At 38.9% G+C, this 17,465-nt stretch overlaps 1 protein-coding gene across 1 annotated transcript; it reads left to right on the top strand.

Annotated features, from left to right (window-relative positions):
- The first annotated feature begins 1,795 nt into the window (after positions 1–1,795).
- LOC123994974 (zinc finger protein 329-like) lies at positions 1,796–11,904 on the top strand. Its single transcript, XM_046298147.1, has 2 exons — positions 1,796–2,414; positions 10,505–11,904. The coding sequence occupies exons 1-2, from the start codon at positions 2,024–2,026 to the stop codon at positions 11,434–11,436; spliced, it is 1,323 nt and encodes a 440-aa protein (XP_046154103.1). The 5' UTR covers positions 1,796–2,023; the 3' UTR covers positions 11,437–11,904.
- The last annotated feature ends 5,561 nt before the right edge of the window (positions 11,905–17,465 follow it).

Here is a 17,465-nt window from a genome sequence, read left to right as displayed (position 1 = left end):
GTCTGAACCAACAGTTTGATATCAGACCATTTCTAACATGAATATGTCACGTTGATGTGTCTTTCCTTGCAGGTCTCCACTTGGTCATTTTATACATATACAGTATATTATTGTCTGGAACTACTACATGTGCCCATCTCATTGATATCACATTACTAGATTGTTTTAGCCCCCACCATGCGTCATGTGGTCATGTGCATAATGGTCATGTGAGGTGAAATGTGTATATTTTGGGATGTGAGCACTCAAGTCTGTTTCACCTGACGGAGATCCATTTTGGATTGAAAAGTTGTCAATTAAAGCAGTGAATAACAGTTATTGTTATTTAACAAAGCTTTTGCATAACAATCATGCAGTAGAACAACAATAATCATTACCCTCTTGACCAATCTTCCCTCCCCTTCACATTTGGTTTGATACAGTTCCTGCCTTGTGCCAGGTGGCATTAGGTTTGATACAGACCCTGCCAGTGTGCCAGGTGGAATTTGGTTTGATTCAGACCCTGAATTTTAACTTTCAAAAGGCACACCTGTTAATTGAAATGCATTCCAGGTTCCACCTTATGCTGGTTGAGAGAATGCCAAGAGTTTGTAAAGCTGTCATCAAGGCAAAGGGTGGCTGCTTTGAAAACTCAAAAATATAAAATATATTTGATTTGTTTAACCCTTTTTTGGTTAATACAGGATTCCATGTGTTATTTCATAGTTTTGATTTCTTCATAATATTCTACAATGTATAAAATAGTAAAAATAAAGAAAAACCCTTGAATGAGTAGGTGTGTCCCAACTGTACATCAATGTGATATTTCAGTTTTTTAAAAACATTTGCAATCACTGATGTAGTTAATGTTATGGTGTTGTCATTTGTATGTTTCGTATTGTTTGTACAATATAAAATAATATATTATTTGTTTTATTCCCAATGCAAAGTAACAGCTCACTGTTCTATTTTGAGTCATTACATAAAACTAATCAGAATTCAGAAGAATGACAAAGTCAGGTGTGAAGTAATATGGAGGACCAGCCTATTCCCTATGATGTAAACTACAATAGAAATAACTTCAAATGTAGAACTTCAAATTAAACCAATCGTTTGCACTCATGACATGAGTGATTAAAGTAAACCGACGTTTTGGAAATACATAACGCCATCTAACCAAATATCAAAGAATGTTTGCTATATGCAGTTATCTTAGCCAGCCAGCTAACATGAGCTATTTAGACAACTAGCTATGGTCAGCGAGCTGGAGCCCAACTACCGGAGACCAGTTAGAACCCAAATAACAAACCCAAATAAAACATGACTGCAGAACAAAAGAGCAAAAACATACAAAATGACACGCTAGCAGTAAGCCAAGGTTATAAATCAAGCAGGTATGATTCTACCTTTCATTTTGAGCCCATGGCAAGAAGGCACCAGAGCCTACCGTGCTAACGAGTTCCCACTAGATAACACAACCACACAGTTCATGAAAAACACGAGGTGTGGCTACGTTTGCAAGTTTGAGCTTGAGCTTGATACTAAACCAGTATACAAACTCCGCAGCACAGAGTAGAACATCCATATGACGTTGAGAAAAAGTGCATTGTGGGTAGATTAGAAGATATTCAGAAATAAATTAAGAAATATGTAATAATTCAAAAACATAACTGCTTGTACTCATAGGTAACCAGATCGTGACTACAACTAAGTCACAAGTTACAACTAAGTCCTAAAACACTCTGTGTTGTTACACTGGTGATAGTGTTACAATGCTGATTGTGTGACGTATAATCTATTGGACGGAACTCTTCTTTCAACAGCAGCAAGAGTTAGTCAGCCACCTCGGTCGCTTGCTAGACAAAATAGCAGAACCAATACATCTATTTAGACGCTTTAGTGTATATTAGCCACTGAGTTTTAAACCCACTTCCTTCGTCTAGTTAGTTATCCGATTTAATTTCATATTTACGGTGTTGTTGTTATTAGTCAGTTAGCGGGCTGGTTAAGTTAGCATTAGCCTCGCTAGCTAACATTCCCGACCATGAGCTCACTAAGGTTCTCCCCTTCTGTTGAAAAAGAGGTCTGCTGGACGGAAAAAGAGGGACTGTGGCTGAACGTTGTTGTGAAAGAGGAGGCAGAGGAGTACACAATACAAAAACAAGTGGAGGGTGAGGCTGTTATAGTAAAAGAAGAAGAGAAAGACGTTTCAGTTAAAGAAGAAGAAGACGCGTTCAGAGTGAAAGAGGAAGAGGATGTTACAGTAAAAGAAGAGGAGGAAGAGGATGATGCATGTTTTCGAGTGAAAGAGGAGGAGGGGGAGATGACTGTGACATTGAAAAAAGAGGAGGCAACTGGATATCTGGGCTCGGTTTCCCAAAGGCATGTTAAGGCATCCAATGGCTCTAAAGTTGAACGGGCCCTGATTAATACTAGTAAGTACTGTCTTAAAAACAGAGGCACAAACTCTGCAGTTGTTGAGCTGATGTGTGGTGTTAAAGGGGAAATATGCAATAGCTACATCCATATTTAGACTTTAATGTGTTTATTTATAGCCATTAATTCTTGAAGAATATAACACGCCTCATGAACTTAGTTCAAGCGGCCCTACCACACCAGAACCGAAAATAAGCTTTTTTTATTACTCTAATAAGCGCTTTTTACTCCAATGTTTAGAAACAATGTAAATCAACACTGTAAAGCTTCAAAACATGGTTAAAACTATAATGTTGATATCATAGATGGTCAGTCCTTGCATCCGTATGTCTGTTTATGAATTTGAGACTAGTTACATTTCTCCAGTCCCATCCATCATCTTATTACCAAAACACTGGTGGAATTACAGCTCTGTTATTGTTTCAACTGCAGATTGGTTGGGGCCTTTTTTAAAGGGACAACCTAGGATGTTAACAGCAACACAATGGCTGCCCAGAGACATGGTTTGGTAAACAGCTGAAGGATTGGGGCAGGAGAAATGTAACCACTCTCAAATTCATAGAGAAAGCTGTTGTGGCAACGTTAACCCAGAACCTAGCGACCTCGTCAAGAAGTTCAGGCATCTTGGCGTAACAGTTATAAGGTGTTGGCTTGACAGTCGCTGGACCCAGGTTTCAGTCCAGCTCAGGGCTACCCCCTGAATACACTACACTATGAATACAAGGACTGGCCATCCACGAGGTCAAAATGATCGTTTTAACAAGATTTCAAGGCTATACAGTGCTTGTTCACAAACAGTGGTGTTACAAGAGCTTATGTTTGATGCATTTATAAGTTATATTCTTCAAGAATCAATGATTATATAGTAAATGGGTGTTTCTATAACTGCCAGGGTAGATTTCCTGTGTGGGTCAAATTGTTAGACCTGTTGATAAGTCATTAGCTGTGTTAGAATACTCATACTAACTGTACTATTTGTTATGTTAATTGAGTATATAGTAGGCTTATTGGTCATAGTATGATGTAGTTAGTATGCCAAAAGTTCCCGGATGTGTCTGGAAGTAGCTAGCTAGCTAAGGTCAGAACGGTCAAATCAACCCAACTCCTCGGCCGGGGGGTCCAGTGGCTCCGAAAGCGAAGCGGGCTGAATTTACAAACAGACAATCTGACAACGCTCTGAATTTATGAAGCACTTTGGCATTCAAGATTGAATTTAAAAACACCCCCGAAGTCATAAAATGTCTAACTAATAATGTGTTATGCTAACTAGCTAGCAAGAGGTTGCATAGCAACAGCATAAACTTCAGGTAGACAGGAGAAGAGCGCTCAACTGAAAGGATACGGTTCATTTACAAAATACTACAATTAACTAATAATAGGTAGTGTATATTAATTAAGTATGTAGTTACAGTATACTACAATTAACTAATAGTATGTAGTATATACTCATTAAGTATGTAGTTACAGTATGTTAGCATGGGTATTCAATCACAGCTATTTGCCTTTTTTCAATGCTATTACATTAAAGGCGAAAAATACTTACATTCAATGACATTTAAGAATTGTTTGAAACCTTTGTTTTCAACCCTTCTCAATGTTGGTGTCTTGCCGGATTTGTATATATATATTTTATATAACACTACTTGACTTTCCTTGTATTTATGGCAGTGTAGTTCCCTTATTAAGGGTCAGTCAACTTTGGTACAACATTCTATGGGGAGTCGTGACTTCGGTTGAAGGATCTAAAATCACACCTGAAAAGGCCAATGAAATCCACGCCTGGCTGGAAGTCCCGCATTCCACAGGTGATGAGCGTCAGGCTCAGATTCATTCCTTAAATTATTCCGCTCTTCACCTCGGTGTGAACAGGAACAATTCATACTACTAAAACAAACAATTGGAACATGAGACGGTCTTAAGTTGCTCCAACTAAACTGACGTTTAGTGGTAGAGCATGATCACCCCCTGGACTTTGTGTGGTTCTCATAGTTTCCTAATCAAAAACATTGTCCTGGCTATAGCAATGAGTAAGATGGCTAAAAATGAGACCTAGACAATGAAAGTTAAGACCTAGGTAAAGTTGGATTTATAGTCACACATTCAGACGTTCAACAGACATTGGCCAAAAGCCATTTAAAATGGTATAAATCAATAACTAATTCACTGATTGTCACAGAAACATCAAACTGGGTATCATTAATTCTATAAATGTCTAGCATACTTTTACAACTTTTGTTTTGAATAAAAATTCCAGTTTTGATGTTATAGAAATACATAAAATCTAAAGTGCCATTTAAAAGCGGTATAAATCAATAATTAATTCACCATTTGTCACAGAAAATTCATAATTAAAAGTTAATTTGTGGAATTTCTTTCCTTAATGCGTTTGAGCCAATCAGTTGTGTTGTGACAAGGTAGGGTTTTCTCACTTTCCAGTAGGCTTATATTTAAGATATGGCAAATAGGAGTGGCAATGTCGTCCGCTATTATCCTCAGTCATTTTCCATCCAAGTTGTCAGACAGCGGTGGCCTGAAAAAGAAAAGGAGAACCTCACACTCTAGGAGCTCAGATGCAATAATTTAATAACCTAATAACCAACATTTTCACAGACAAGCTGTCTTCATCAGGGTATAATGACCAACACTGCAGGTAACTGGTTTATATTGTGTCAAAGGACACACACAGGTGTCTGTAATCATGTCCGAATGTGGCCTGATATCATTGGTTAATTTGCAGATATAAGTAGAATGTGTAAAAACATAAATGGATAGCATACAGTCATAGATACAACTTAGCTACATAGACCTACAAACATTTACAATGAATAGCAATATTACAATAATGGCTATGTTGAGACCGACGGGAGCAAGGCTCTTTAAATTAAAGATCCAGGCAACCTCTCGTTTTAACAATAATTTGTCGAGGTCACCCCCTCTCCTAGGGAGGGTGATGTGTTCGATGCTGATATAATGTAGGGACGAAATCAAGGGGTTCGCTTCCAAAATGTTATAAGATAAATAACTGCCTTAGTGGTGCATGTGATAACACCTTTGATTGGGATCTGTTTCCGTGTTTGGGGGTGTTTTTGGAGGATCTATATTTGTAAGTGCCATTGCATTCAGCGCAGCCATTACACTTGTAATACGAAATACGACGAAGGGAGGGTCTGAAAACACATTACCGATACTGTCATCGTATCTTATGTGCCAATGTTTGTGAACGATTCCCTGAATTTGTTCACAGCACTTTGAATTAGAGGTCGACCGATTAATCGGAATGGCCGATTTAACTAGGGGCAGAACGACAGATTTTTACCTTGTCAGCCCGGGGGATTCAATCTTGCAACCTATATATATATATGCCATTTAGCAGACGCTTTTATCCAAAGCGACTTACAGTCATGTGTGCATACATTCTACGTATGGGTGGTCCCGGGGATCGAACCCACTACCCTGGCGTTACAAGCGCCATGCTCTACCAACTGAGCTACAGAAGGACCTCATGGTTAACTAGTCCAACGCTCTCACCACCTGCCTTATATTGCACTCCACGAGGAGTCTGCCTGTTACGCGAATGCAGTAAGAAACCAAGGTAAGTTGCTAGCTAGCATTAAACTTATCTTGTAAAAATCAATCATAATCACTAGTTAACTACACATGGTTGATGATATTACTAGTTTATCTAGCGTGTCCTGCGTTGCATATAATCGATGTGGTGCACATTCGCGAAAAAAGGACTGTCGTTGCTCCAACGTGTACCTAACCATAAACATCAATGCCTTTCTTAAAATCAATACACAAGTATATCTTTTTAAACCTGCCTATTTAGTTAACCTGTTGCGACGAGCAAACCCGGATCCGGGATCCTTTTTTAAAAACCTTTATTTAACCAGGCAAGTCAGTTAAGAACAAATTCTTATTTTCAATGACTGCCTGGGAACAATGGGTTAACTGCCTGTTCAGGGGCAGAACGACAGATTTGTACCTTGTCAGCTCGGGGGTTTGAACTTGCAACCTTCCGGTTACTAGTCCAACGCTCTAACCACTAGGCTACCCTATAGCCTCAAGCTCATTACCATAACGTAACGTTAACTATTCATGAAAATCACAAATGAAATGAAATAAATATATTAGCTCTCAAGCTTAGCCTTTTGTTAACAACACTGTCATCTCAGATTTTCAAAATATGCTTTTGAACCATAGCTAAACAAGCATTTGTGTAAGGGTATTGATAGCTAGCATACCATTAAGCTTGGCATTTAGCATGCAACATTTTCACAAAAACAAGAAAAGCATTCAAATAAAATAATTTACCTTTGAAGAACTTCAGATGTTTTCAATGAGGAGACTCTCAGTTAGATAGCAAATGTTCAGTTTTTCCAAAAAGATAATTTGTGTAGGAGAAATCGCTCTGTTTTGTTCTTCACATTTGGCTGAGAAAAAACCCAGAAAATTCAGTCATAACAACAAACTTTTTTCCATAATATCGACAGAAACATGGCAAACGTTGTTTAGAATCAATCCTCAATGTGTTTTTCACATATCTATTCGATGATAAGTCACTCCTGGCAGTTTGGTTTCTCCTCTGTTCAAAATGGAAGAAAATGCGCGCACCTGGAGATTGCGCAATAGTTTCGACGGAGGACACCCAGCGGACACCTGGTAAATGTAGTCTCTTATGGTCAATTTTCCAATGATATGCCTACAAAAACGTCACAATGCTGCAAAAACCTTGGGGAAACGACAGAAAGTGTAGGCTCTCTCCTTGCGCATTCACAGCCATATAAGGAGACATTGGTACACAGCGCCTCAAAAATCTGGCTCACTTCCTGTATGAAATTTTATCTTGGTTTCACCTGTAGCATTAGTTCTGGGGCACTCACAGACCATATCAATAGTTTTGGAAACGTCAGAGTGTTTTCTTTTTCAAAGCTATCAATTATATGCATAGTCGAGCATCTTTTCGTGACAAAATATCTTGTTTAAAACGGGAACGTTTTTAATCCAAAAATGAAATACTGCCCCCAGAGTTTCATGAGGTTAATATTGCCTGCTAACATGAATTTCTTTAAACTAGGGGAAATGTGTCACTTCTCTTGCAACAGAGTCAGGGTATATGCAGCAGTTTGGGCCGCCTGCCTCATTGCGAACTGTGTGAAGACTATTTCCTCCTAACAAAGACAGCCAACTTCGACAAAGGGGGATGATTTAACAAAAGCGCATTTGCTAAAAAAGCACAATCGTTGCACGACTGTACCTAACCATAAACATCAATGCCTTTCTTAAAATCAATACACAGAAGTATATTTTTAAACCTGCATATTTAGCTAAAAGAAATCCAGGTTAGCAGGCAATATTAACCAGGTGAAAGTGTGTCACTTCTCTTGCGTTCATTGCACACAGAGTCAGTGTATATACAACAGTTTGCACCGCCTGGCTCGTTGCGAACTAATTTGCCAGAATTTTACGTAATTATGACATAACATTGAAGGTTGTGCAATGTAACAGGAATATTTAGACTTATGGATGACTTACGGAGCGGTTCCGTATTTCACTGAAAGAATAAACATTTTGTTTTCGAGATGATAGTTTCCGGATTTGACTATATCAATGACCTAAGGCTCGAATTTCTGTGTGTTATTGTGTTATAATTAAGACTGTGATTTGATAGAGCAGTCTGACTGAGCGATGGTAGGCACCAGCAGGCTTGTAAGCATTCATTCAAACAGAACGTTCGTGTGTTTTGCCAGCAGCTCTTCACAATTCTTCAAGCATTGCGCTGTTTATGACTTAAAGCCTATCAACTCCCGAAATTAGGCTGGTGTAACCGATGTGAAATGGCTAGCTAGTTAGCGGGGTGCGTGCTAATAGAGTTTCAAACGTCACTCGCTCTGAGACGTGGGGTAGTTGTTCCCCTTGCTCTGCATGGGTAACGCTGCTTTGAGGGTGGCTGTTGTCGATGTGTTCCTGGTTCGAGCCCAGGTATGAGCGAGGAGAGGGACGGAAGCTATACTGTTACACTGGCAATACTAAAGTGCCTATAAGAACATCCAATAGTCTAAGGTATATGAAATGCAAATCGTATAGAGAGAAATAGTCCTATAATTCCAATAATAACTACAACCTAAAACTTCTTACCTGGGAATATTGAAGACTCATGTTAAAAGGAACCACCAGCTTTCATATATTCTCATGTTCTGAGCAAGGAACTTAAACGTTAGCTTTCTTACATGGCACATATTGCACTTTTACTTTTTTCTCCAACACTTTGTTTTTGCATTATTTGAGGCTAAATTGATTTTATTTATGTATTATATTAAGTTAAAATAAGTGTTCATTCAGTATTGTTGTAATTGTCATTATTACAAATACAGTTTAAAAATCGGCAGAATACTTTTTTTTGGTCCTTCAATAATCGGTATTGGTGTTGAAAAATCATAATCGGTCGACCTCTAACCGTAACCCAACACCTGGCGACCTCGTCAAGAAGTTTAGACATCTTGGCGTAACAGTTATAAGGTGTTGGCTTGACAGTCGCTGGACCCAGGATTGAGTCGGTGTCGGCTTTTTTGGTCCTCCAATAATCGGTATCGGCGTTGAAAAATCATAATCGGTCGACCTCTACTTTGAATAGCAGGTAGTAAGAACGCAAGAACGCTTGGTTTTTGCGAGACTGTCCTTGAAAGAGAATTTCTTGATTTTTGTACCCCCTCACCTCTGTCAAATTGTTTTTTGCAAATTCTTTTGATTCAAGAGTGAGACTCTCCTTTAGAGTCTGTTGTTCTTAGGTGAAGTCATGGCTCCTACAGTAGGTCTGTGTTACTGTTAGGATCTTCCAGTAGTTATCGATGTTACTATAATGTGAAAACAAGACAAAATATGACTTGTTGCTCACAGGACTGTCTTAAGACAATTGTCAAATAATTTAACAGACGTCAATTGTTGTACAACTTCATGGGTATGCTCTGGGCATCACTTTTACCTCAAATAAACAGTGGATTTCTACAGTTGTGGGACTTTAACTTCTTGGCGCACACATCCCGTTAGCGGGATCATTTTCGTCAACATCCGCTGAATTGCAAAGTGCAAAATTCAAAGTAAATTACAAAAAATATTTAATTTTAATGAAATCACAAGTGCAATATAGCAAAACACAGCTTAGCTTGTTGTTAATCCACCTAGCGTGTCAGATTTCAAAAAAGCTTTACAGCAAAAGCTATCCAAGCGTTTATGTTAGGACATCTCTCTCAGCAGACAAAACATAGATGACAGCAAAGTAGATTGGTCACGAAAGTCAGAAAAGCAATAAAAATGAATTGCTTAGCTTTGATCTTCAGATGTTTGCACTCACGAGACTCCCAGTTACACAATATATGTTCCTTTTGTTCAATAAAGATTATTTTTATATCCAAAAACCTCCATTTGGTTAGCGGGTTTTGTTCAGAAATCCACAGGCTCGTGCAGGTCATGATGGGCAGACAAAAATTCCAAATAGTATCCGTAAATTTCGTAGAAACATGTCAAATGTTTTTTTATAATCAATCTTCAGGTTGTTTTTACAATAAATAATTGATCATATTTCAACCGGACCGTAGCCTTTTCAATAGGAGAGAGAGAAAATGTCTGCTCCAAGCTGTTGCGCATGCAAAACTCTGCTGGTACCCAGCCATCCACTGACGCGATGTGATCGTTCTCGCTCACTTTTCATGATAAAAGACTGAAACTATGTCTAAAGACTGTTCACACCATGTGGAAGCCATAGGGAAAGGAATCTGGTTGATATCCCTTTAAATGGAGGGGAGGCATGCAATGGAACAGGGAGATTCGTTTCTCTTAGGCATTTCCTGGATTTTGGATTTTCCTCTGGTTTTCGCCTGCAATATCAGTTCTGTTATACTCAGACAATATTTTGACAGTTTTGGAAACGTTAGAGTGTTTTATATCTTCATCTGACAATTATATGCATATCCTAGATTCTGGGCCTGAGAAATAGGCAGTTTCATTTGGGTACGTTTTTCATCCAAACATCAAAATACTGCCCCCTACACTCAACAGGTTAATCACTTGTCTGACTTTGTCGTTCACACAGGAGAGAGACAGGACTATCGTGGATCCTCTGGGGAGTCGACAGGAGAGAGATGTGAGTATCCTGGGTCCTCTGGGGAGTCTCAACAACAACATTATGCTGAAGAGGCAGAGAAGAGTCTCTTCAGATCAGAACACCTCAAGAAACACCAGCAGAGACCCACATTGACGAATCCTTACTGCTGCTCTGACTGTGAGAAGAATTGCAAATCTTCATCAGAACTTAAAATACACCAGAGAATCCACACAGGAGAAAAGCCGTACCACTGCTCTCATTGTGGAATGAGTTTCTCTAGATCATATTCATTGAAAACACACCTGCTAATTCACACAGGAGAGAAATCTTATAGCTGTACTCAATGTGGAAAGAGTTTTACTACATCTTCCAATCTGACTAAACACCAGAAAACACACACAACAGAGAAACCTTATAGCTGTGATCAATGTGGGAAGAGTTATGGTACAGCTAGCTATCTGACTTTACACCAGAGAACACACACAGGAGAGAAATCTTACAGCTGTGATAAATGTGATAAGAGTTATGTTACATCTAGCTCTCTGACAGTACACCAGAGAACACACACAGGAGAGAAACCATTTAGCTGTAATCAATGTGGGAAGAGTTTTACTACATCTAGCTCTCTGAAGGTACACCAGAGAACACACACAGGAGAGAAACCATGTAGCTGTACCCAATGTGGAAAGAGTTTTACTCGATCAAGCTCCCTGCAAATGCACCAGAGAATACACACAGGTGAGAAACCATATAGCTGTAATCAATGTGGGAAGAGTTTTACTCAGCCAAATGGACTGATATTACACCAGCGCACACACACAGGAGAGAAACCATATAGTTGTACTCAATGTGGGAAGAGTTTTATACAGGCAAGCTGCCTGAAAGTACACCTGAGAACGCACACAGGAGAGAAATCTTAACACTGCTCTGACTGCGACAAGAGTTTTGTTAGCTTAAGTGATTTAAAATCGCACTAGAGAACACATACACAGGAGAGAACCCTTATAGCTGTGATCAATGTGACAAATGATACTTTGATAAAAGATCTCTGATCAGACATCAGAAAATACATACATGAAAGAGTTGTTTTAATAATGTCACAATGTAGAACCTAAACGTTTGTCCCCTGTTCTATTGATTTCAACATGATATGGATATTAGCCTCAGAGAAAAATCCAGGCTCTGAATTGAAAGAGTACTATTTATATGATTTAACAAAAAGTGACGTTACACTTACCACGTTGGTGACCCACTTGAATCAAAATGCAACACTTCAAAATGTACAGTTGAAGTCGGAAGTTTACATACACCTTCGCCAAATACATTTAAACTCCGTTTTTCACAGTTCCTGACATTTAATCCTAATTCAAATTCCCTGTCTTAGGTCAGTTAGGATCACCACTTTATTTTCAGAATGTGAAATGTCAGAAAAATAGTAGAGAGAATGATTTATTTCAGCTTTGAATTATTTCATCACATTCCCAGTGGGTCAGAAGTTTACATACACTCAATTAGTATTTGGTAGCATTGCCCTTAAATGTTTTAACTTGGGTCAAATGTTTTGGGTAGTCTTTCACAAGCTGCCCACAATAAGTTGGGTGAATTTTGGCCCATTCCACGTCAAAGAGCTGGTGTAACTTGAGTCAGGTTTCTAGGCCTCCTTGCGCGTACACACTTTTTCAGTTCTGCCCAAAGAATTTATATAGGATTGAGGTCAGGGCTTTGTGATGGCCACTACAATACCTTGACTTTGTTGTCCTTAAGCCATTTTGCCACAACTTTGGAAGTATGCTTGGGGTCATTGTCCATTTGGAAGACCCATTTGCGACCAAGCTTGAGCTCTGTCCTGGGCAGGTTCTCTATCCAAGTTTTAACTTCCTGACTGATGTCTTGTTGCTTCAATATTGCCACCAAATTTTCCTACCTCACGATGCCATCTATTTTGTGAAGTGCACCAGTCCCTCCTGCAGCAAAGCACCCCCACAACATGAAACTGCCACCCCCGTGCTTCACGGTTGGAATGGTGTTCTTCGGCTTGCAAGCATCCCCCTTTTTCCTCCAAACATAACGATGGTCATTATAGCCAAACAGTTCTATTTTTGTTCCATTAGACCAAAAAGTACGATCTTTGTTCCCATGTGCAGTTGCAAACCGTAGTCTGGCTTTTTTAAGGCGGTTTTGGAGCAGTGGCTTCTTCCTTGCTGAGCGGCCTTTCAAGTTATGTCAATATAGGACTCGTTTTACTGTGGATATAGATTATTTTGTACCTGTTTCCTCCAAAATCTTCAAGGTCCTTTGCTGTTGTTTTGGGATTGATTTGCACTTTTCACACCAAAGTACGTTCATCTCTAGGAGACAGAACGTGTCTCCTTCCTGAGTGGTGTGACGGCTGCGTAGTCCAATGGTGTTTATACTTGCGTACTGTTGTTTGTACAGATGAACGTGGTACCTTCAGGCATTTGGAAATTGCTCCTAAGGATGAACCAGACTTGTGGAGGTCTACAATTTTTTTCTGAGGTCTTGGCTGCTTTCTTTTGATTTACCAATGATGTCAAGCAGAGGCACTGAGTTTGAATGTAGGCCTTGAAATACATCCACAGGCACACCTCCAATTGACTCAAATTATATCAATTAGCCTATAAGAAGCTTCTAAAGCCATGACATCATTTTCAGGTATTTTCCAAGCTGTTTAAAGGAACAGTCAACTTAGTGTATGTAAACTTCTGACCCACTGGAATTGTGATACAGTGAATTATAAGTTAAATAATCTGTCTGTAAATAATTGTTGGAAAAATGACTTGTGTCATGCACCAAATAGATGTCCTAACCGGCTTGCCAAAACTATAGTTTGTTATCAAGAAATGTGTTGAGTGGTTGAAAAACGAGTTTTAATGACTCCAAACTAAGTGTATGTAAACTTCCGACTTCAACTGTAGCTAGCTGTTTACCACGTTGGTGACCCACTTGAATCAAAATGCAACACTTCAAAATGTAGCTAGCTGTTTTCTACTAAGTTGTCCTCTAACCAGTGATGTACACATTATTCCCAGATTTCATGTGGTTTTTGAGCTGTTAGGTTTAACAGGACGTGCAATCTCATCTCCCCCTTTTTCGTGCAATTGATTTCAACGGGATCTCGATGAGTGATGACAAATAAGTGTTGTGTTCCTTTGTTTAGCGACCCCTACATTTAAATGCATCACTCCAAAATGTGGCTGACTGCCTTCTGCAGGTTGTCCTCTAACCAGTGAGGTAAAAGATATCTCCCGTTTAGTTGTGTTAGTTTCAACAGCATGTAGAACTGATTTCCCCCGTAATTGATATCAGTGATGTATTGCTACTTGTCAAAAACAACAGCGTTTCTGGTGCAGTTTAAAAGGTAATATGTGTAAATAGTAGATTTAATGTTTAGGTTTTCAATTTATCACAAACTGTTTCTGCATATTAGTTGTTGATTTGGACACCCCACTTAATGTAATTGAAAAGACGTTGAAAATAAGACTATGCCCAATACATGCTCGGTTGTAGTTGAAAGTGAAAATTGAGATGTTTTTCTGGTCGTTTTTTCAATAACTTGAAAACAACTTTTTTAATTTCAACGTACTTGCAGCCTATACACATGGACGCAGTATAAGAAATTGGTCTATTATCAATTGTATTAACAATCTTACAACACCACTATTTCTTGACAACATTCAAGTGGAAATTGTCTTTATTCTACTACTGAAGAAGCATAACTAAAATCACCTCATATTTCAAACATCAGCCTGACAAAAGACATATTTTATTATTCCATGCCTCACCATTAAGTTAATTATTGCCAAAACATATTAACAAAGGGCTGTACATTTGGTTTTGATGTTTCATATTTACAATTCATGTAACATTTAGTAATCATAATTGTTTATGCAACAAACTGACACTATTTGGATACAATTATATTGACATTGTTGCCCTGCTTTTAGAATATCAGGGTTAATTCTCAGATGTGCAAATCCAAATGTACTAGAGCATGACATTGGGGACTGGGCCCCGATCCAACAACATGCCTGTCGAGTGAACCCTGAAAAGAGAGAGAATCTCCACAGTGAGGTGGAAAGTTACTACAGATATTGCAGGAGTTTCCTCTTGAAATCAGACATGTCTGTGGTAAGGACAACTTGGTTGCTGATTGTCTCTGGGGTGGGCAGTCAAAAAGATTTGTGTTGTGATCACAATTTATTTTGACTGCATGTTTTTCCATATTGGAGATGATGTTTGTTTGGGCTCGTTCCAAGGGGACGAGAGTTCTAGAAGCTAGTTAGTTTTAGGAAGACGAGAGTTCTAGAAACGAGTGAGTTTTTCAAAAAATAAGATTGTGGAAAAAATACATATATTTAGACGTGTTTTTTCCTGTTTTTAATTGTTGACAGCCAGTAGACACCATGTTTATATTGGTGAAGCATTGTAATTGATTATAATGTGAAATGTTGTTTTCTGTAGGAGCAAATTTGTCCAAGAAAAATATGGGATATATTTGTTCTCGTAAGGTGTTACAGGCTTTGGTTTTTCCATTTTTGTTTTGAGGTTGGACTTTAGCACATATAGCTTGTTAGCACGTAGGATGCACTGACTGGTGTCACCTAGCTAGTCAGTATGTGTTACACCTGTGCTGGCTTGTCCATCTTGTTAGTGGGAAGGTGTTTCACCTGAGCTGGTCCAGGTTATATTTAAGAGTGTCTGGCCCAGTGTTCCAGTTGTCTTGATAGATGTGGAGAGTCAACCTTTAGTTGCTCCACCTTTTTGGTTTACTTCCTGTCTGTAAGTTTGGTGTGGGTTTTTCTTTTGTTTGCCTCTTCTTGGGAAGATTTAGTGGGTCTCGTGGTGGATGTCTTTTAGGTCCCAGTTGTTGTTACCAGTCAATTATCAGTTGATGCCCCCATAGTGTCTTTTAGAGCCTCTCCTAAAAAAAAAGTTATATTTAGGGTTGGATTTAGCATCATATTTAAAATATTTTAATCAATGGCATTTCCTTTCAATGCTCATTAGTCTTTTAGTTTTTATCCTCTTGTGTTTGTACTAAATATTTCTCTTTCATTGTTTTTTCCTGTGAAACCATTGTTGCATCCATGTCTGAAATGTGCTGTATAAATAAAGTTTGATTTGAACATTTTGCAAAACAAATTAACCCAATGACAGATCAATCTACAGACTCTTGGTCCATCTTAGTATGAAAAACAGTATCAATCCCACTTTTCAAGCCTGTTGAAGTGATAAACACCATCCCCAGCTCTACCAGGGGCTTGAGGTGGTCTCCCACAGCTCTGATTATGTCATGTTCTGTGGCCTTGCTGTTCCATTTCTTAACTGCCCTTGCAACACATTTAGTTATATTATATAAAACATTCAATGTAATGGATATGGAGCATCTATAGCCTCGGTTACACCTGGCACCTTCTCTCATCTGACCACGCCAAACTGCATTAGGTTCAGATCTACCAGGATGGGCCTTTGATACAGTCAGGCCACTGAATATGCATAAGCAATATCAAAAAATGAGTGGGAAAAAGTACATTTTACACAAGTGATCTTCATAGCTCAGTTGGTAGAGCATGGCGCTTGTAACGCCAGGGTAGTGGGTTCGATTCCCGGGACCACCCATACGTAGAATGTATGCACACATGACTGTAAGTCGCTTTGGATAAAAGCGTCTGCTAAATGGCATATATTATTATTATTATATTAAATCAAATGTTATTGCAGGTGTAGTGAAATGCTTGTGTTCCTAGCTCCAACAGTGCAGTAATATCTAACCACTTCACAACAAATACCTAATACACACTAATCTAAGTAATGGAATAAGAATATATAAATATATGGATGAGCAATGTCAGAGCGGCATAGACAGATACAGTAGAATAGGATAGAATACAGTATAGACATGAGATGAGTTACATAGACTAAGATATAGTAGAACAGGATAGAATACAGTATATACATATGAGATGAGTAATGCCAGATATGTAAACATTATTAAAGTGACTAGTGTTCCCTTCCTTAAAGTGGCCAATGATTTCAAGTCTGTATGTAGGCAGCAGCCTCTGTGTTAGTGATGGCTATTTAACAGTCTGATGGCCTTGAGATTGAAAAACAGCTTCTGTCTCTCGGTCCCAGCTTTGATGCACCTGTCCTGACCTCGACTTCTGGATGATAGCGGGCTAAACAGGTAGTGGCTTGGGAAAGAACAAATGTGTGTGCCTGAGGGGAAATGAACTTTCATGCAGCCAAAAGGGGTGAGAAATGACACCACTATCAGTGGACAATTTGCACTAATGTAAATGAACATAGATATTGGAACATAATCCCTTTTGCTGACGTGATGAACTGCTAAGCGAACATAAATATTTACCATCTAAACCATGTGACCTCTCACCTCTCTGGCTGTAGAAGTGTTCTTCCTAACCAGTCCCTCAACAGCTCTGAGTGAGCTCCACCCTCACTGGGTCTTCAGAGGAGAGGAAGGCTGAGGAAGGATGAATGGATCAGTCAGTCAATAAAGTGTAGAGCTGCTGTCTGACAAAATCACTATTTTAGTAGTTCATAAAAGTAAATGAGGCTTTATGACTGCTGAATACCAACTATCAATCACTTAGATCATGCATTTTCAGGTAGAGATGCATCCTTGGGACGTCCCTAGCCCATTGACGTTGACATTTAAAATGGTTACGGTTGGGGTCATTCTTCTGTCTCTTTTACATAGCAGGTGTAAAATAAACAGAAACAAGACAAGTGGGCACGCAATGGATTATGGTCATTGTAGTTAATTACGTTTTATATGACAAACTATGTCGCATATTGTCCTGTTGGAAACTACAACTCCCTACTACATCACACAGTTCAGCCTAGATCTGATTTATCTCCAGACTAGCTCTAGACACACCCTCTGGGCAGACAGGCCAAAGGAGCTTGC

Source organism: Oncorhynchus gorbuscha, linkage group LG14, assembly GCF_021184085.1.
Source record: "Oncorhynchus gorbuscha isolate QuinsamMale2020 ecotype Even-year linkage group LG14, OgorEven_v1.0, whole genome shotgun sequence".
In the NCBI taxonomy this organism is placed as follows: domain Eukaryota; kingdom Metazoa; phylum Chordata; class Actinopteri; order Salmoniformes; family Salmonidae; genus Oncorhynchus; species Oncorhynchus gorbuscha.
This window is presented reverse-complemented; position numbering and strand designations above follow the sequence as displayed.